Source organism: Neopelma chrysocephalum, unplaced genomic scaffold, assembly GCF_003984885.1.
Source record: "Neopelma chrysocephalum unplaced genomic scaffold, ASM398488v2 Primary Assembly neopelma1_61b, whole genome shotgun sequence".
Classification (NCBI taxonomy): Eukaryota; Metazoa; Chordata; class Aves; order Passeriformes; family Pipridae; genus Neopelma; species Neopelma chrysocephalum.
This window is the reverse complement of record NW_020897717.1, coordinates 13,605,535-13,625,797: the sequence shown is the minus strand read 5'-3', so window position 1 is coordinate 13,625,797 and position 20,263 is coordinate 13,605,535. Positions and strand designations below refer to the sequence as shown.

General features: G+C 42.8%; 1 protein-coding gene across 2 annotated transcripts; it reads left to right on the top strand.

Moving 5' to 3' along the window:
- The first annotated feature begins 137 nt into the window (after positions 1-137).
- On the top strand, positions 138-20,205 carry HHIPL2 (HHIP like 2). 2 transcript variants are annotated; one of them, XM_027681908.1, is made up of 10 exons: positions 138-816; positions 3,879-4,090; positions 9,337-9,989; positions 11,688-11,831; positions 12,171-12,502; positions 13,967-14,093; positions 14,433-14,578; positions 15,999-16,080; positions 18,836-18,918; positions 19,710-20,205. In XM_027681908.1, exons 1-10 carry the CDS (start codon positions 813-815, stop codon positions 20,093-20,095), a joined length of 2,169 nt encoding a protein of 722 aa, XP_027537709.1. In that variant the 5' UTR covers positions 138-812; the 3' UTR covers positions 20,096-20,205. The 2 variants fall into 2 exon arrangements, with proteins under 2 accessions (XP_027537709.1, XP_027537708.1); XM_027681907.1 differs by lacking the exon at positions 138-816 and having other exon boundaries at positions 3,707-4,090.
- The last annotated feature ends 58 nt before the right edge of the window (positions 20,206-20,263 follow it).

The window sequence follows — 20,263 nt, the reverse complement described above, 5'->3', positions numbered from 1 at the left end:
TTGAAGAATTTCTTTAATGTTAGTCCCATATTTCTGTGTGAAATGCAAACAGCATTGATTTCAAATACAGCTTGAAAATTACTTAGTCTCTATGGTTTGGAATCTCTATTTCACTAGTATTGCAAGATTGAGCCTCCTCATGTCTAGATGCATAGATGGTGGAAAGTAGTTCAAACTCCATTCAGGACTAGCAGTGGCATTCATAACAGGTGACATGTCTTAACCCAAGAACAGTACTTAACACACTGTCAAAACGTGTTTTCAACCTGTAGAAGTTACGTGGCTTCAGCTTATAACTGATCATTTCCTGAAACAGGGAAAATGGAGAGGCATCAGTCACTTTTTATAGCACTGTATATTGAGAAGAATTATTGATTGTGAAGATCTACTGCGGCTTGTTCAAACAGATGATGCAGTTTTTCCATATGTCATACTTATTGGCTGTCCAGTTCAGGGATTGTTTTCACGTTGGTGGTAGGAGGGAGTTAAAGGTTGCTGTAGCTGCATGGCCACATTGCTTTGAAAGAGCAGAGGCACAGAAATACTGAAAACTCTACTTGGTGGAAGAGACTTTCTAGAATTTTTTTTTGCAGTCTTGCCTATGAGTTGAAATGTGCAGTGTTGCTGTGCTTGGAAAGCACACCTTCATGTGTTGTTACAAACTAGCATTCCAGCTTGCTTGAAAACAACAACAAAATGCTTTCCAAGTACTACTTCTGTTTTAATGAGAGATCTGTAGAATTCTGGAGGATGAACTGCTGGAACCCACCTCTGGGAATGAAACAAAGATGTCTTTTGTAGCAGAGTAATTTATGGGTAAGTACACCTGTGCTTTTAAAAACTCAGTGTTTATCTGGAATTTTGGCCTGGATTAATACGGGTTGTGTGAGATGTGCCTTAAGACAGCGTGTCTAGTGTTGAGAGCTACTTGCTGTAACTGTATGTTCTATTAAAAAAAGGCAATTACTCATCATTCCCAACCTGTGTGCTTGTTTAGTTCTGACTCCCAAGCAATGCTGTTGCCTCGCTTTGTAATAGTCAGGGATTTTGTTGGAGATCTTCAGCTGGGTTTTGACTATTTTAATTTAGATTGTGAAGTTTCAAAATGTTCTTCCCCAACATCTCATAAGGTGCCCTGCACCCCTGGGAAGCAACTCCCCCATTAGCTGAGAGAGGTGGTCCGGATTGTTGCTCCCAGTGACTCATCTTGATGGGTTTCATGCCTGGGCAGTGGGACTAAAGCTGTCCTGGGAGAGCCCCGGGAGGCAACCAGGCAGAGTGTCCCTTCCCTTGAGTCCCTAATTTGGCTTCCTGCCTACCATTGTGCTCCTCTGCTCCTCTGGACTTGGAAAGACAGGCCTTTGATGGGCTGGTGACTCTCCTGTGATGGTCCTGGGAGCATCGCAACAGGGTGTTATTTGGGCTTCCCCCTTCCACTGTCTGTGCTCCTTTGGGGGCATGTGGAGGAGCTTTTATTGAGGAAGAAATATGAAACAAAGCATCAGATATTGGGGTGGAGGTAAGGACAGCGAGAGGACAAAGAGAAGCTTGATGCCTTTGAAAAATCTGTTAGTCCACTGAGCTTCCAGCTTTCTCCTGTGATCTCCGGAAGCAGGACTGCTGCTGGGGATCATGTCCTCTCCCAGTGGTAGAACTACCATCCTGCAATCAGCAAGTAGAAGAGCAGCACAGTCACAGATTTTGTGTAATTATCTCGAGCATTGCTCTTGTCCTGCAAAAAACTTGCTGTTTCTTGACACCATAGTACTTCCATGTGAGACAAATCTACAGATCACAAGTCCTCAGTGAAATTTCTGGGCAAGGTATTCAGTGCATACTGTGTTTCCAAGCCTATGTGTTGTACTTTGAAGGTGGTAAATCCCAGGGGATTGGAATGATCTGCTTTGGCTCTGAATTCTGTGCTCCAAGTTTGGTTTTCCTATCAATTGCCCTCCCCATCCTGTGTGCAAAGCTTCTGTGAGGTTTTCTTTTTCTTTCCATGAAAGCAATATCACATCTTTTCTTTGCTCTTCTCCTTTGTGCTGAGTCAAGGAACTTTTTCAGGGAATCCACATTTTCTGGACAGACCCAGTGTCTGTTGTCCCTCTGTTATTCCACCTCTTGCTCTGGTATTTTTCATATTAAAACCTAACATAATGATAACACAAAATTACACATCAGCTCTACCTCTTCTGCCTTCCCTGTTCCATCCATTGTTTTGATGCTCCTGCTTGCATTTTCCTGTTATGAGAACGTCTTTACTAAAGTTTAAGACAAGCAAGGTAATGAAATGTCAGCTGCTTTTTAAAGCATGTTGATTGTGTGTATTCTTACTGCCTTTCTTTTTTCCCCAGCAGGTTCTCTGTATTCTGAGCAGCTGTCTCATTCTGGACACCAAAGCAATGCCTTAATTTCAGTGATTGTCTGCAAGGTACGAGAGCAATAACCGAGATAAGCTGATACTTCAGCAGATATAAATAGTTGGATTTAAAAAGCTTTATCTCCTGACAGTGCTGAAATCTTGTGACTGGCGCATTTCCAGTTCATTGAAGTCTAAGAACAGACAGGATTATTGTGAGGCTGCTGGACAGTCAAGGTACCACAGCAAAATAGGTGAAGGTTAAACCCCCAGAAATTTAAAATAACTGTCTCCCAGTAAAGACTTGGAGGAGGCCCACAGTCACAGAGTATTCTCAGGTGTCACATTACACTGGTGATTGTATTGAGAAGCCAGGACTGGGAGCATTGACTTCTCCATGAGCTAGATCCTGGGAGTGAATGGTGATGTGTGGGGAGACAGGGAAGTTTTGAATGAGTAGAGGTGTCCCTCTATGTGAGATTCTCCCTGCAGCTTCCCTTTCCTCTTGGTTGTGATCAAAGTTACCTTGTTCTGCTTATGGATGAGCAAAGTTAGGGAAGTATCATACTCAAACACAGGCTGAGTACAGTGTGTACAAACAGGGTGCACCTGCATGCACAGCTGATGGGAAGGGCTTGCTCGTGCATTCTTCACCAGAGGGGAAAGTGGGCAAAAGTCTCGTGCAGCTTTAAATCAGTTTAATATCAACTGGGATCAAACCCTTAAAAATTCATTAGCTTAAGCACAGGGAATATCACAGTTGACTTCAGGTTGTGCTGCTGCTTTAAATAAATTTTTTCTCCTTCACTTTCTGAATTTCTTTTCATTTTAACCCTGAATATATACCTGGATTTGTGGGTAACATCAATATCCCTGTAAAACTTTTGGTCCTGAAATTGCTCGTTCCTATGGTTAACTGCTGCTGCCTTAATTTGGTTGTATTTTATGACCCCTGTTCAGTCCTTATGAAACCAGACCCAAGTTTGGTGCATTTTAAAAGCTGAACAAAATAGTAGTTAGCAATTGAAAATTGTTCACTTGTGTCTTGTAAAGGGGGAGAGATTATCAAGTCCTGTGTATACGTATCGTATCTTGTATTTTTATTATCCATATTTCTGGGTGAAGGATTTCTTAGCCAATTTAAAATAAAATGTAGGGATTAGATTTGTGAGTGCCCAGAAATGCCCAGAGGGGAGGGTTCAGCTATGTGACGTGTGAAATACCAAAGAGGCAGCCCTGAGGGTTTCTCTCCTGCCAAGTAGTAAACTTCAGAGGGGAAAAAGGGAGAGAGAATGTAAGCAAACCTCAGTGCCTGCTCCGTGGCTGGCAGTTAATAAAGTGGAGAACATGAATGAACCATACTATGAAGAAGTCCAGAATTTCTATACATCTGACCTCAGGACACCTACACCAAAGGAAGCGGATATTTGGCCACAGGCTGAAAGGAGCAGCAGCAGCTCTGGAGTTTCCTTTTCTTGCCCACATGTCTGTCTTTGCCTCCTCTTGTTGAGCCTGATAGGCTGTGTGCTGGGACATCCTCAGTGTCTAGATTATGGGCCACCTTTCCAGCCCCCTTTTCACTTGGAGTTTTGCTCTGCCTATGAAAAATTTGGCTGCTGTGACCAGGAGAGAGACAACAGCATTGCAGCAAAATACTGGGATATCATGGATTACATTGATCCCCGGGGGCATAAGCTGTGTGGAACATACATCAAAGATATCCTGTGTCAGGTAGGGCAGAAAATAATATATGTATCCTATGCTTTGGGCTGGTTTGGGGGTCAGTTGAGGTTCTGATAACTCCTTATGGCTGCTCATGTTGCTGTGAAGGGAGGTGTAGGAGAAGGGAAAAGGTGGCCTGACAGGGAACTGGCACCTAATCCTCAGCGTGCATTTTGCAAAATGCTTTGTGTAAGGTGCATCACTCTGGAATCTGGCAATATATGGTGACATTTGCTAGCAATAATGGTTTATGAAAGCATTGCCCAGTGCAGATGATGATGGGAATCCTGCTGCTCAGTTGATTTTTTCGTAATGAAGGAGAGAATTACAGATCAATATTTATCTTCTGCTTGCAGCTACCAGGTGCTGGATTACAAATTCTACACGATCAAATGGTGTGGGAATTATGGGTGAAGTGTTTGGATCTCTGCACTGCATGAAGGATGTGTTTTGATTGTGTTCCTGCTGAGGATGCTCCAAATGGTGTGGTTGTTAAAGTAGAACAAAATTTAGTAGGCAGTGGTTTCAAACAGCTGCTGCAAGGTCCTGAGGCTGCAGTCACAGCATTTTCATCAGTGCTGTCTCCACATTGCCCACCTGGCTCATGGAAACGGGCACTGTGCAGAGAGGAAAGACCACAGGCACTGTTCTGGCTGAGCTCCTCTGCATCCCCGTAATTAGAGGGCAGAACCCACCTGCCTTTTTCACAACTGGTAGTCACACAAAGCTGGACTCATTGCATGCCAAAATTCAAAGCAGCCAAAAGACACACTTAATCTTTCTAAGAATGTATAAAACTCTTGTAGTTAATATTTCCTTAGCTCTAAAGTATTATCTGTGTACCAAAATGTTTCCACTATTTTTTGATGCTGGCAAGATTGTGGCATCTGCTTGGTGTAAAGGACACATCCTTTCAGCACCACGGCTGGAAAAAAGTAGCATCAGGGTGGTTGTGACTTTAAAGTTGGTAAACCAGAAAAAAGATGTGTTGCAGGTCCTAGCAGAACCACCGATGTTGATGTTATGAAGATTTCTCTATGTTTCAGGTAGAAAAAGAACACTATAAAAATTTACCATTGCTTCTTTGATTGCTCATTCTGCAAGGCGTAATGTAATTTCGTTCTAAGTGTATTTTGTAAACAAACAACCAACCAAACCAAAACAAACAAAAACCCTAAAACCCACACTCTTATTTACTTATAGATTTTCAAAGTTATAAGCTATTACTATTTTTTCTATATTTTAGATTAAGATTGCTGTTAAATCTTTGAGCTTGTGATTGTGTTATGTGTTGCTCTTCCTGGTCAAGTTGGTGACAACCATGGAAATGATGTTGGGTTCTCTAGCAAATATTATTGAATTAGTGAATATATTTAATATTCTCTAGCAAATATTATTGTATTAGTGAATATATTGAATATATCAAATACATTGAATTAGTGAAAGAATGAAGATCTACCAAATGGTTTTGCTTTAGGAAGTCACTTCGCTGGAAATTGTTGCTGATCTCATGTGGAAGGGATGTGAAATGATAACATCTCCATTCTACCACCTCCACAGTATCCTGACAATTTGTAGTCACTACCTGTGAAATGTTCACGTGTACTTATTGCCACATTAAATATGAAAATACAGATGCATTTATGTGATCAGCATGTAATTGTGCCAAGTGCTTATTTCTGCAGTGTATGGCAGGACTTCAGATAAACGGCTGCTGTTGGTAAGGAGTGCTTTTATTGATATTCTCCATATGGAACTTAGGACACAAAGATTAGTCTCAGAAGCAGTGGTAGACAAAATAATCTTGTTAGCTTTTGCCTTTTGAACGAAACATTGCAGGAAAGTAGTGTAGGTGCTTACTGAAAAACCTGAATAGTAGCTGCTCTAATTTAGCAAAGGTAGCATTATTTCACATTTTTGGGGAAGATCAGAGCAGTAGCTGTGTGTTGCAACAAAGCAGCTCATTCAGTTAGATGTTCCTTCAGTGCCAAACCCAGCAGACAGTAAAAACCAGACAACCTTCCTGGTGTGGCAATGAGGGGAGTGTTGAGCATTGCACAGAGGAAGCTGGTTTTGGCAACAGCAGCAGTCTCGTTGGTCCCACGGAGCCCAAGAAGGATGCCATGGAGCACATCTTACCTTGGCAGTGGGGCTGTGTGTTTCTTAACAGACAGATGATTATACAGGGATGTGTTCTGGATCATGGATTTCCTGCTGTCACTCTAAACCAGATTAATTTCTCTTAAAAACTAACGGGCTAGAAGAGGCATCTAAAGCAATCTGGCTCTGCTGGCAGAGCTGTTTCAGTTTGTGTCTGGCAAGATCTGGGGCTATGTTAGTTAGCTACACTTGTTTTAAGAACTTAGAGTTTTAGAGTCTGACACCCAGCTGAGGTGTTCTAGGATTTAGCTTAAAAACTGAATATGAAACTCTGAAAACTGCCTGTAATGTTCTTAAAGAGGTGTTGTACAAGTTGCGTGGCTAGAAAATTTCCCTGGATGCAAACCTTGCTATGTGTGCTAGAACAGCTGTTTAGCTGATGACTGGGAGGATGCTTCTCTGTTCAGAAAACTGCTACAGGAGAAGCTTAAAAAAACAAAAAAGGTCAATTAAGCCTTGTTCAAGATGATTGAAAGCTGTGATATTAGCATGTGATGGGAGCTGATGCAGGGAAAGCAACATACTTTCTAAGCCAGTTTTAATCAGAGGCTTGACTTGATTTCTGAATGCATACTCTTTAGAGAAACTATTACAAAACAGCAGTGAAGCATCAACATGATCCTAGGAGTTTCTTTGGTTTTATAAAGTAGTGAGATTAGTTTTCCTGCATGCTTGAGTGAAATGAAAGCAGACAACCAACGGTGACTGCAAGGCCACCTAATCCTGGGAGTTTACACAGACCCTGAGGAACAGCCTCCTGTGTCTTGCTGGGTCTATGTGCTGCAGGCATTGTCTTGTCAGGCAAACACTGTGGGGGAAGCCCAATGTCTGGGAAAGCATGGCAGCTGCTCAGGAGCTACACTTATTCAGGAGCATGAACTGTAGAAGACCTTTATGCTGCGGCCTGTTGGCAGAACAGAGTTGAGGAAGCTCAGAGGTGGTGAGAACATGCCTTGTTTTAGAAGCAGCTGTTTTTAAAATGTTCTCAGGTTGCTGATCTGGGAGCTGGACTCTGCTCCCACTTATTTGAGAGAAATTAAAAATGTTTTCAAGGGTGTTAATAAAGTAATCACTTCAGAAAAGAGCTGAGAGGAGCTTTTCCAATGATTTGTGCACAACGGAACGGTGAGACAGCTGCAGCCACATGCTAGTGGGAATGAGGGAGATTCCCAGGATGAAATGCAGGTTAGGTTCTGTCTACTCTCCCACACCTTTCCTTGGAGACACCTTATCAGGCTGTCACCTCTCCTTGCCTCCTAGTCACTTGAAATCAGCACCATATTTTGTGCAAATATGGTGCTGATATAAATATAACTAAAACCTCAGCCCATTTGGGGGTGCATACATGAGTGTGTAGTGGTGAAAGCAGAGAGGGTGAGCAATGGCTAATGGACTCCATAAGCATCAGGGCAGGAAATGCCAGCCAAGTGTTGTTAAATGCTTGCACCAAAGCTGCTCTCCTTCAAGAAGGTGAGAACAGAAAGACAAGGACATTTACCTGAAGCTTTGACTTTTGCGTATGGTGCTCAGGGTCTGGTGGTGCCCTTCCTTGTTATGGAAGGAAATTAAAAATGGGGAAAATGGTGTGGTTCTGCCAACTGGGGCTGGGGTCAGGCTGCAAGGGCAGGCCTGGGAGATTTGGCCTCCCTTTGCAAGGCTGGAGACTTCCGATTTGGGAAGTGGGAGAGGTTCCTTACAGATGTGATGCAGGAGCAACAGAAACAAGTTCATTCTATGCAGCTTAGTAACCAAATGGCAGCAATGAAAAGTGAGAAACTTACTACACCATCCAAGAACTGAACTTAACTACTTACAAATCATATCTGTTTTTATTACGGCCAAAAGCCCTCAGGTACTTCTGTGAGCACAGGAAACAGCTTGCTGTGTGAAGTTTGCAATCAAGGACTGTAGTCTTCACATTAAATATCCTGGAAAGGCTGTGTCTTGCACAAAAAAAAAAAAAAAGGTAGTGCTTGTATAGCTGCCCAGATTTTTTAAATGAATTTTGTTTAATGAAGCGAACTTGTTTAATGAGGCAGAAAAATTGCTAATGCAGTAGTTCTTCATTCGTCGACTTCCTACGTTCTTACCTTCCTACATATGTGCCCAAAAAAGACCCGGATAGATTGTTTTGAACTGTTGGCATTGAAACCAATAAAATAATATTTCTGCAGAGTTTAGTCTCTTCTGTTTTAACTTCTGCAACTTTGTGCTGATTAAGATAGAGGTGGAATTTTAATGGAAATGTTTTATGGAAGTTCTGGCCCAGAATTCCTACGAGATAAGGAGTTAAAATTTAGGTACAAATTCAAACGCAATGCCTGATTTTCAGAATTTAACCTATATTTTGCACAGCTAAAACTTAATCTTTCAAGGAACATAATTTAAATACATAAAACTTGAGAATGTTGCTTGCAGTGGTTTTTTCCTGATGATCACATATAGAGTCAATGATATCTACATGAATTGCATAGGATGATATTTACTTACCTGAATCAGTTTTAAATCTCAACTACATCTGCTTTGGTAATACTGTGCATGCAGGAACACGACTGGAGTTGTACAGCATCAGACCAAGGATTAATTTAGCCTGTGTATTTAATTGATATACATCTTTAACAGATGTACATCAATGTACATCTGGCAGAGTTTCCCCTTCTTTTGTAAACCTGGCTCCTATTACCGTTATCTGATGCTCCCTCATTTTTCTTCTGGGGGTAAGTGTAAATATCACAAGTGACTTCTCCATGTCACTTGTGATGTTTACAGACCTCTGTTAAGCTCTTGTCCTGCTCTGATTACCTCTCTGCAAGACTGTTGAGTCCCATCTTAGTGAGTGGAGAATCCCCATCCTCCACAGTTGTACTTCTGTTGGGAAGAATTTTGCACTTTGATGAAGGAAACTACTTCTGATCTCTAAATCCATTTTGGCCATATCCTGAGTGACTTTCTACTACTCCACATCAAGGATGACTCTTTATGTTCTCTGCATTACTAATTTTTCATTTTATTAACCAGTTTGCTTTCATGAAGACATCTTGGCTGCTCCCAGATGTGTGTACACAGTCACATACTTAGTTTCTTTTATTTTCTAGGAATGTTCTCCATATGCTGCACACCTCTATGATGCAGAAAACCCTCGGACACCTCTAAGAAGCCTCCCAGGGCTCTGCTTTGACTACTGCTCCGAGTTTCATTTCAACTGCCGCTCTGCCATCCACCTGCTGACGCGTGACAAGCACATCCAAGAATGCTGCGAGACAAACAGAACGCGCTTTTGCCACCTCCTCCAACTGCACGACGAGGACTACTGCTTCCCCAATGTGCTGAGGAACACGGCCCTCAACTACAACCTGGGCTCCGTGGTGGAGGACCAGGGAGGCTGTATCCAGCTCTGCCTGAGGGAGGTTGCCAACGGCCTGCGGAACCCGGTGCTCATGGTGCATCCCAATGACCGCTCCCACCGCCTGTTCGTGGCCGAGCAGGTGGGCGTCGTCTGGGTCTACCTGCCCGATGGCAGCCGGTTGGAGGAGCCCTTTCTGGATATTAAAAGTATAGTGCTGGCTACACCATGGCTAGGGGATGAGAGGGGTTTTCTGGGAATGGCTTTTCACCCCAAGTACAAGTACAATGGGAAGTTTTATATCTATTACTCATACATGGATAAGAACCGAGTGGAAAAGATCAGGATCAGTGAATTGAAGGTTTTGGCGTCTGATGCCAACAAAGCTGATCCGCGCTCTGAAAGGTAAAGTTGAAGATGAATGCTACTGTAGGCCACAATGAGAAATCATTTTTCTCTGTCTCTGTCAGAGAGACAGGTAGACCCAGGTATCAATGCAGACTAGGGATGAATGGATTGAGAACAGCCCTGCTGAGAAGGACTTGGGGATGCTGGTGGATGAGAGGCTGGACATGACCCAGCAATGTGCACTTGAAGCCCAGAAAGCCAGCTGTGTTCTGGGCTGCATCAAAGCAGTGTGGCCAGCAGGTCGAGGGAGGTGGTTCTGCCCTTCTATTCCACTCTCATGAGACCCCACCTGGAGTGCTGCATCCAGGTCTGGGATCCCCAGTGCAGGAAGGATAGGGACCTGTTGGAGTGAGACCAGAGGAGGGCTACCAAGATGACTAGAGGGGTGGAGCACCTCTCCTATGAGGAAAGGTGAGAGAATGGGGATTGTTCATCTTGGAGAAGAGAAGGCTCTCGGGTAACCTAATTGCAGCCTTCCAGTACCTAAGGGAGCCTACAAGAAAGATGGAGAGAGACTGTTTACAAGAGCATGTAGTGACAGGACCAGGGGGGAATGGCTTCAAATTCTACCTACTGAGGGTAGGTTTAGATTAGATATTAGGAAGAAATTCTTTACTGTGAGGGTGGTGAGGCACTGGCACAGGTTTCCCAGAGAAGTTGTGAATGTCCCATCCCCAGAAGTGTTCAAGGCCGACTGAGCAACCTGGTCTGGTCCAAAGTGTCCCTGCCCACAGCAAAGGGGTTGGAACTTGATGATCTTCAAGGTCCCTTCCAACCAAACCATTCTATGATTCTTTCCACTTACAGAACCTGCCCATTCCCAGTCACCCTGGTTCAGGTGTGTGACTGGCCTACTATGAATCTACCAGAGACAAGTTGGCTCAAGGTCACACAGTAAATCAAAATTGAATTGAAAAGAGGACCCAGGATCTAGACTTCCAGGTCTTCTTCTCTCTCCATCTTGTACTCTTGTCTTCTAAAGAGAAATAACAGCCTTAAGCCTATTATGGAATTCACATCTGCTCTAAGTGTTTTGTACTGTAGGAGAAGGGGGATGCTTTGCTACAGTACTATACACTCTTTTTATGTGCCATGTGTGCACCTACCCTGTTCCCTGCTAAGAAAAAAGCTAATTCTCAATTATGGAGGAGAATTTTTTAAAAGTGGTCTTCTTTTCTCTAGAATTTCACAATCACCCTATGATGGGTCTGAATCCCTCAAATTCACCAATTGCTTCTCATATAAGAAAGCAGAACCCACCTGCCACAACCATAGTTGAAAGGGCAACAATTATTCCCTGCAGAGGAATGCATTCTGTATTTGCAGTTGTGTTTTCAGAAGAGCTGTGGTACTCCTGTGTCCATGGTGGTGGGTGAGCTCCATAGCATAGGAGGTGCTAATGCAGTGCAGGCCAAAGCAGGAATGCTGCTTGGTTCATGGTAAAAGTGTTTCCTTGAGGGGTGCCACACTGAAAGGAGCTCTGCTGTATGGCAGGAAGGTGGCCTGATGCTGCAGGCTCACAGGAAAGCAGATGCCACCCAGCAATGTGTTTGACAAAGCTGGCACATCTGTACATCTGGGACATCCTGCTTTCTTCTGTAGGAGTGGTGATGTGATATTTCTGCAGCTTCCCAAATGTTCAGTCCTTCCCACTACCTACATCTGGACTTATTTGTCTTTTCTTTGTTTTTCCAGGAATCTTTTGGAGCTTGAGGAACCAGCTGCAAATCATAACGGCGGGCAGCTGCTCTTTGGTGTGGATGGCTATATGTATCTATTCACAGGGGATGGAGGGAAAGCTGGAGACCCTTTTGGAAAATTTGGAAACGCTCAGAACAAGTAAGTAGGAAGGGAGGTGAAAGCTTTGAGCTTGTTCACTAAGATACAAGGTTTAGAAGTGAGTCAGTGTGGAAGAATAAAGTAAGAGTGCTTCCTGAAAGTGCTTATGCACCTGCAAGTCTATCCAATGCAGCACTTAAAAAAATTCATCTTGCATTTAAAAGCCAAGTTGTTTAGGGAAGAGAGTCTTCTGATTTGAGAAGGTTGCAAGACATACCTGCTGTTGGTTAATTTATTTTGGACAGATAACATTCCTTTGAAAAGGGGGAAGAGAAAGATAATTTTTGTGTTTTCAGTTGGCTCTCATGCTGGGGTTTCTTTTTCTGCTGTTCTCCTTAGGAGTACTTTGTTGGGGAAAGTTTTGAGGATTGATGTGGATGGAAAAAGTCCTGATGGAAAGCCTTACCGCATCCCTCCTGATAACCCATTTGTGTCTGATCCCAAGGCCCGCCCTGAGGTTTATGCTTATGGGGTCAGGAACATGTGGCGCTGTACAGTTGACAGAGGAGACCCTGTCACAAAAAAGGGAAGAGGGAGGATATTCTGTGGGGATGTCGGGCAGAACCGGTTTGAAGAAATCGACCTCATTGTTAAAGGAGGGAACTACGGCTGGAGAGCAAAGGAGGGATTTGAATGCTATGATACAAAGCTTTGCCACAATTCCTCTTTGGGTAAGGAAGAAGTTTTCTCATAGAAGACTACTTTATCATATGTGTATATTTAGTGGGCTATAGCACTGTTTTTCCAGTGAAGCTAATAATCCCATGTTGTGTGTTAAATAGAGATTGTTTACTTAAGAGCAGAAATCCCTTCTCCCCAGCCCTGCAGTGTTGGTATGAAATTATGCTCTGCTTATTCAGGGAATTCTCTGCCACACACTGCACCTGACAAGGTGTTCAAGTTCAAAGCCTGTGCATTTTGTAGGCAGCGTTTTTCCAGTGAAGTCAGGAAAGCAATGGATTTGGTTTACGTAGAAAAGAGATTCTCTTCAGAGGCTCTGAGCCATGACTGTGGCTAAGGAGAGCGGACTAGGCTGATCCTGAGACCCTGAAACAACTCCTGTGGCAGAGGCAGTGTGTCCTAGCAAGCAGGGTATTGCAGTAGAACGCCCAAAAGCTGTTCTCTGGGTCTGACTGTAGGTTTGATGGACAAACTCAATTCCTGCCTCAAAAAAAGAGTAGAAATTGGTGGTCTTTGTAAAGGTCTTTGCAAAGCATGCTAGAAGAACTGGATATTATTATAATGTTCCTTAAGCTGAGACTTAAAGACACCTGGTCTCAAGCTTGTGTAGGTGTTTCTGAAACATTTGCATGAGCAGGCAAGTGCAGAGTGTGCATTACTGCACAAGTGCAATGCAAGTGCATTGTGCATTTCTCCTCTGCTGTGCCAGTACCCACATAGCTCTCAAGTTTTTTGTTTGGTTGCTTTCCTAATGGCCCAGTCCTCCATTGAAAACAAAACTGAGTTGGATTTTGCTGGTTAATCTATGGTTTTTAACGAATTGCATTTGTGATCTTTATCCTCATCGTTAAAGACAAGCTACTTGATCCCGGGGAAAAAAGTGAGGACAGGACTAAAATTTTGTGGGATCTAATAATGCAACACAAGAAAGGGCTGAATTAAATTTTAGCATCGCCAAAGTCTTTATTTTATTAAAGTCTCATGACATAGAACAGAGGTAGCACGCTTATTCAAGTTCTGTGTTGAGAATGTCAGTGAACCTACAAAGATGTTGAGTTAAATTGCAAGTGCTTGATCTTACTCCCTTCTCTAAAAATACTGACATCGGTAAAGATGATCCCTGTTGAAATGATTGGTGCAGTCACAAACCTGTAAGATAACACTTCCTGCAGGCTGATACCTTTCTGCATTGCTTGCTTGATGCAAAGAATCTTGGTTCTATGTGTTATGGAAGCTCATCACGACTAAGCCTTCATAAGGAAGTATGCGAAGAGCTCCTTAAAGCCCCTGGGCCTGTTCTGTCCTAGAGTAAATTACTGAGTTCCTACTGAAATTTCACTGTGTTCAACTGTATTGGTCCTTCTTTTAATTGTAATGTAGGGTCATTGAGCAGTTGCTTTTTGATGCTCTCTGGAAGTAAATTTTCTGACTTTTTATTTCTCTGAGTTTAACAGATGACATTCTCCCAATATTCGCATATGGCCGCGGTGTGGGGAAGTCAGTTACTGGAGGTTATGTCTACAGAGGATGTGAATCGCCCAACTTGAATGGCCTTTATATTTTTGGTGATTTCATGAATGGGTGAGACTAATTGTTTTCTCTGCAGCTCCCATTTGGCACCCTCATCTGGGCAAATAAGTGTATCCCAAACCCTTTTGAGCTGGAGTAAATGAGAACATTGAATGTCTGTGTACTAGATTAAGTGCTCTGTTTGACTATTATAACAACTTTTTTTGTTGGAACCTAAACTTACTCCAATTTAGAATCCTTAGGATACATTTGCTTTTGTTCAGGCCTATTTTTCCAAAAATCAGCCAACAGTCAAGGTCCTCACTGACTTTTTTTCAGTAATGCATGATTTTGACAGGAACTAATTTTGATAATGGAAACATAAAATACAGGATTTTATTTTTCATCTAGTCGACTTATGGCTTTACAGGAAGATGAGAAGACAAATAAGTGGAAGAAGCAGGATATCTGTATCGGCAGCACAACAGCTTGTGCTTTCCCTGGAATGATCAGCTCTTATAGCAAATTCATCATCTCATTTGCTGAGGATGAAGCAGGTGAGTATCGTGCTTCACTGGAAACTGTACTGTCAGATCTCTGTTGTAGGGAGAATGTGTAAAATTATGTGGCTCCTCACATGTTACTACAGAGTAGGCATTGCAAACAGGTTTGTGGCTGCCTCAGCACTGCAGGGAGGGTTGGTCTGTGGTTCATAGAGGTCTCCTGCCCTGTGTGGCTATTGCAGATTGGCTTGACGGAGAGCTCAGGAGACAGATCCTCACGTGAAATATGTCAGGTTTTCTAAGGAGTCTGAGCTCCTGTTTGTTGCAGCCTTTTCTTGTCCTCTTGTTGATGTTTGTTTGTGCTGTTTCATTAATCAAAAGGCTATATCAATGCAATTCACCTTTTCATTGTAACAGCTCATCCTCGCTTGAGTTCTTAGAGCTTATCTGAATTTTCCCTGCTTCCTTAGTATAAGTTTCTCAGTCTTATTCAAAACATCAGCACTTTACACTATGGATTATAGACCAAGGCTATCAGGAAAGCCACTCATTTTAAAATTTAGTGTAAAGGTCTCAGCACATGAGATATATTATTAAAGGTCACAATGACCAGATCTCTCACCAAGGTGGAAGTACCAGTGGATATTTTGTGCACTTTTCTACAGTCTCCTGACACAGCTATGTAATACAAAATGCAGCTGTGAGTTTTTGGAGAACACAGGTGTGGTTTAGTGAGCTCTGATGCTTCACCATTCAGCAGAAAAGAGATTTGCTTGCAATGAAAAGATCCTAGATGGTCTGGTTAGCATATTCTGTCAAAGCTTCATGGACATGCAGGCTTTGTTGTATAATGTATACAATTTTTAACTGTTCTAACAACATGTGGAGTGAGTGGATATTAAATGTCTCTTCTCCTGGTGGTGCTTTTAGAAAACAACATGGTGATGTCTTCCACAACTACCACAGAGAAATAAGAAGCTTCTGTCTTCCATGGATTAGCCACTTTAGCTCTTTTGGGATTTCTTCTTTTTTTTCTTTGGTATGACTATGAGATGGCTAAACATTTCTTGTGTGGTCTTCCCCTCTATTTGTAGCTTCTGGCTGCTTCTTCGGTACAAACATGTTTTAAAAAATACATATTTATACAGAGGAAATTAACCTTTTGGAGAGCCACAGACATGAGGTAATGAAGGTCCTGCTCAGGCATTCTGCCTGATTGAGAGCTGCTGGTTCTGTGTGGACCGCTGCTGTGGCCAAGAGACGATGGTGTCTGTGGGAGCCCACCTGCACAGATCAGGGTGAGGCCAAAGCCTGATTCTTGGACATAAGGCATGACTGAGGGGGTAACTGAAGGGGTTTTCTTTTCTGACCACATGAATTAGTGAAGAACCAGGAAAGAGAGGAAAATAGAGAACTGGGATTCAGCTTGGGCACTTGAATCTAAGACCAGTTTTCTTTTTTCACTTCCATACAGGTGAGCTGTATTTTATGTCTACTTCTTATCCCAGTGCCTATGCACCACATGGATCGCTCTACAAGCTTATTGATCCTGCAAGGTTTGTAGTTAAAGATGTTTTTCCAGGCCAAGTTCTTCTATAATCACCATATGCTCTCCAGGTACCACAGTAAAAGAATGCTAAGTACTACTGATAGATAATCTCACTGACATCTACATTCAGTCCTTGGTTTTTGTTCACCCACTGTACATCTGGTGCAACTTTAATCAGTTTTAATGAATTTCTTCCTCACTCGTCATATCTGTGCACACAGAAATAGGAAATAGAGTGCAAATACCTTAGAAGATCTGGGAGAGTTAAGGGTTAGAAGAATATCTCCTTGGTTACATATCTGAAATATAGCACAGTGATATTTTAAAAACTACAGTCCATATCCTTCAGGGTCATTACATCAAATATCTACCATACACTTTAATATAAATAAGTGAATTGTACTCCACAGCGTAGTTTTTTTCATGAAGATGAGTGAAACGTGGTGGTTCATGCAGTGTTCAAATAATAACTGGAGTCTGAACCTGAGTTTTTCCAAGCAAAATATTTTTCCCCATTAAGCATTATCCTTGCTAAAGTCTGTTTTTACAATAATAAGCACACTTACATAATTTTTTCCTCTCCCAAGATTTTGGATCTTGCTAAAAAGCATTAAATGGGTTTCAAATTACCCTATAAAGTAGATACAGCACAAATGTGTCTGTGCTGTTGCAGACAGCACACTAACAAAATGAAGACATCAAGTTATGTTTTCTTGTGAAGTTAAATCCAAAGCTAGATGGTAAACTCAAGCTCTGTACCAAGGTGATGAGAATAGGAACTTTTGAGTCTTTTACTTGCTGTAGCTGCTTGAGGAGACTCCTGCCTTTAACACATCATCTGCCAGGAAGTTTTTGAACTGCATTAACTGTAGCTGACCAAAATACAATATTTTCAACTAAAAAAATCTATATTTGTGAGCTGGCATAAACATTGAGAGCTTGTGCCTGCTCTATTTCACCAAAGAAAAAAGCTCTACAGTCTCTATGCCATGAAGACCCTGTGCTTTTGAAGCTTCATGTCCCTCACTTCTAGAGCAGGACCAGGCACTTATTTCCTTGGCTCTCTGGAATTTATTCTTGTATTTTCTGCTTCATCTTGTTTACTTTAGCCCGGATGCTGCTCTGTCAGCTTTGCCCTTGTCTGTTTGTTTAAGCATGTTGCAGGCTTGTCCAGGGTTGTGCTCCCCTGAAGCCTGAGCATGCTTGGCCCTGGAGCAGAGTGTCCTAACACCTCCAGCTCCTGGACTGTACTCTGGCCTCCTCCTAAATGTATCAAGTGGAGATTTTTCCTTTCTCCTTTGCATTTTAATGCTGTTCATAGGATTTTTCCTCTACTGTCTTGCTGGGATAACTGGCTCCCCTGATGGGAGCAGTCCCAGTCTGCCCAGCCAGGCACTCCCTGCCTCCTGCCCACGTCAGCCAGCACACTGGCAAGGACAGCAAGCCACACAAATACCTGCTTTCAAAACATTGCCAGGGCCACTGCCATACACCTGATGGCAACTCAAACTTCCCTAGGAACCTGCCAGGAAAACTGGTGACAACAGTGCCATTTGTCCCCATTTCAACTTGTCTTTCCAGCACTACTCTTGGAGACAGCAGAGTGGTGCCTGGATTGGGACCAAATTCCTTCAGTCATAAGCAGAGGGAAAATGAGGTAGGAAGTGATTTAAAAATTAGAGAGGAGAAAGAGGGGGGGATCACCCCCTCCCCCCCAAATCCCTGCAAGCAATGCCAACAACTCCGCTTTACTAACCTTTTTTTAAAAATTGAAATGGTGTGGAGGAAGCACTTGGCTCTTATCACTGTCTGAAATAGAATGCTAATCATAAGAAAATGTGATGCCTTAGGTTATGCTTTGCTTTGCTCTGTGCTGTCGAGCATGCCAAATTGGAAGAACCTGTTCTTATTTGTCCTACAGCAGTTCCCTTGGTGGATAAGGGAAAACACAGGTGTGTTGTGCTTCTTTGTACCCCCTTCCTGTCATTTAATACGTGACAGCTTTACCTTGAGGAAAACATAGGTTTGGGTTTTTTGTGTGCTTTTGTACTGTGGGAAATTGTCGGGGAACAGCAGGAGAAGAACACGGACACATTTTCTTTGCAGTTGTTCCTCCCTCACTCCTTGCCTGTTTCTTTCCTTTCTCACCCCCTCACTGCAGCACCACATTGTGTCCGAAGCAGCTCCCTTTGAAGGTCACACTAATGTTGTGGGGCTGTGTGGGAACATTCTGCTGTGTGTGCAGAGATCCTTGTGCTGCACTGTGAGGGAGGGCAGAGAACTGTCACTGACAAGCCCTGTGTGCATGAGTGAGACTCCCCTGCTCCAAGGTGGGATGCACAAGCCAGTATTGGTGAGGACAGCCCAAAGTGACTGATCGTCTGAAACTGAATGCCCTTGAATTCAGTGGTGGGCAGCAAGTTCACACAGGCAGGCCAGCATCCCACACACAAACAAACAAACAAACAAACTGGCTATGGATGCTGGATAAAGACAGTCCAGGCTGTCTGATGACAGAAACTTGACAAGAAGAGTGGTAGAAGAAGCTGTGGCCTTCCAGCTGCTATTGGGTCAGGGATTTTGTGGCTTGCAGCCTTGTGTAGGCTCTTGAATTCCACCTGTGTTTCACTCCAGGTGCCTAAAGTGCTTTCATGCCTGTTCCACCAGAGGCAAATGACAACAGGTGATTGATGTGTGCCTACGAAATGAATAAAGTTCCCTAACAATCTCTGACATCTGCATATGGGTTTCTGTTTTCCAAGGAGAGCTCCACCTGGGAAGTGTAAATACAAGCCTGTTCCAGTGAAAACAAAGAGTAAGCAGATACCGTTTGTTCCACGTGCAAGTAAGTTGTCAGGCTTTGATTTTACTGAGAAGCAGAACATATAGTCATTTTTCCAGGATGTGATTGGAATATTTAGCAGTCTTAAAAACTAAAGCACTGAGCAGGACCAGTCTTGAAGTTTGGCTATCACATTTAACCTGTGCTTCTGCCATCTATGAGATGCCATGCTTTTTCTTAATCCCAGTCTCTGTTTTCTTTTTTCCTGAGTGTTGCCAAATAATAGTGTACATGGGCATCACAAGGGAACTGATGGCTTTGAGTCAGGTATTGGATTAGGTCTGGGAAGTTCTGAGCGCCTATGCCTGACTCTATGACAACCTCCTTGAATCAAATGATCCCCTCTCTGTACTTCTAGGGGAGTCAATCTTCCTTCCTCCTGGCCATCGTCTGTCTTAAAGTCTCATGCAACTAGGGCAGGAGTTCCATCTTGAGTAGAAATGGTGTTTAGCAAGCCAAAGTTATCTTGTCTCCGATTTCCAGATATTAGTGTAATATAAAAAATTTGTATTCTTAAGTCTACCAAAAAAGGGTGCGAGGTTTCATCATACTTTGCCTGGAAGTAACTTTCCTTAAATATACATTCATAATTTCTAAAATTAAACATTTTATTTCCAAGAAAACCAAGGGTCTTTTGATGGAAGAAGAGAGCTTTATAGTGTGCATTTCTTCTTTCAGAATGTTAGCTATTTTTCTTAACTGTAGCTCTGCTAAGGGTTTCTATCAGTTGTATCTCTGAATTAGCCTTTTGCCTTAAACCAGGGATGCTGAACCATGCTAATTACTTTCCTCAGAGACTGTCCTTGAGCTGCTTAATGAGCCTTCAACAGCCAAGCCTCCAAAAAAATCTTCTACCCTTCCTGCAGCCCTCCCAACGGTTTCTTCTAAGAAAGCAAATAAACCCCCATCCACCAAAATAAAAGCATCAACTGTGCAACCAGCTCCATCTGGTAAAGAGAGAAAGAGAATCAAAGCTGAGGCTAAACCTCACAAGCCAAGGCAGGGAGAAAAGGTTGCACACAGCTCCAGAACTACACCAGCGCCACCTTTGCCTAAAAGGAAGAGCTCCCACCTAGCCAGACCCAAGAAGGTTCTTCCGAAGAACGCAGCACTAGCTAAGGGAAAACTGGAGAAGAGGAGGAAGAAACAGCTTTTGAAGCTCAGTGATGCACCAGAATAAGCAAGTCACTTGTAAGATGGTGAAACAAATGTCTTGAATAGTGACCAAATAAAAGAGAATTTGACTGACTTATTATGCCAGTGCTCCCAGGTGTGCTTCTCTTACTGGCAGTGCTAGCAGTCTCTATATATGTTTTATTAATCCTAAAGTGCACCAGCCTCCTAATAT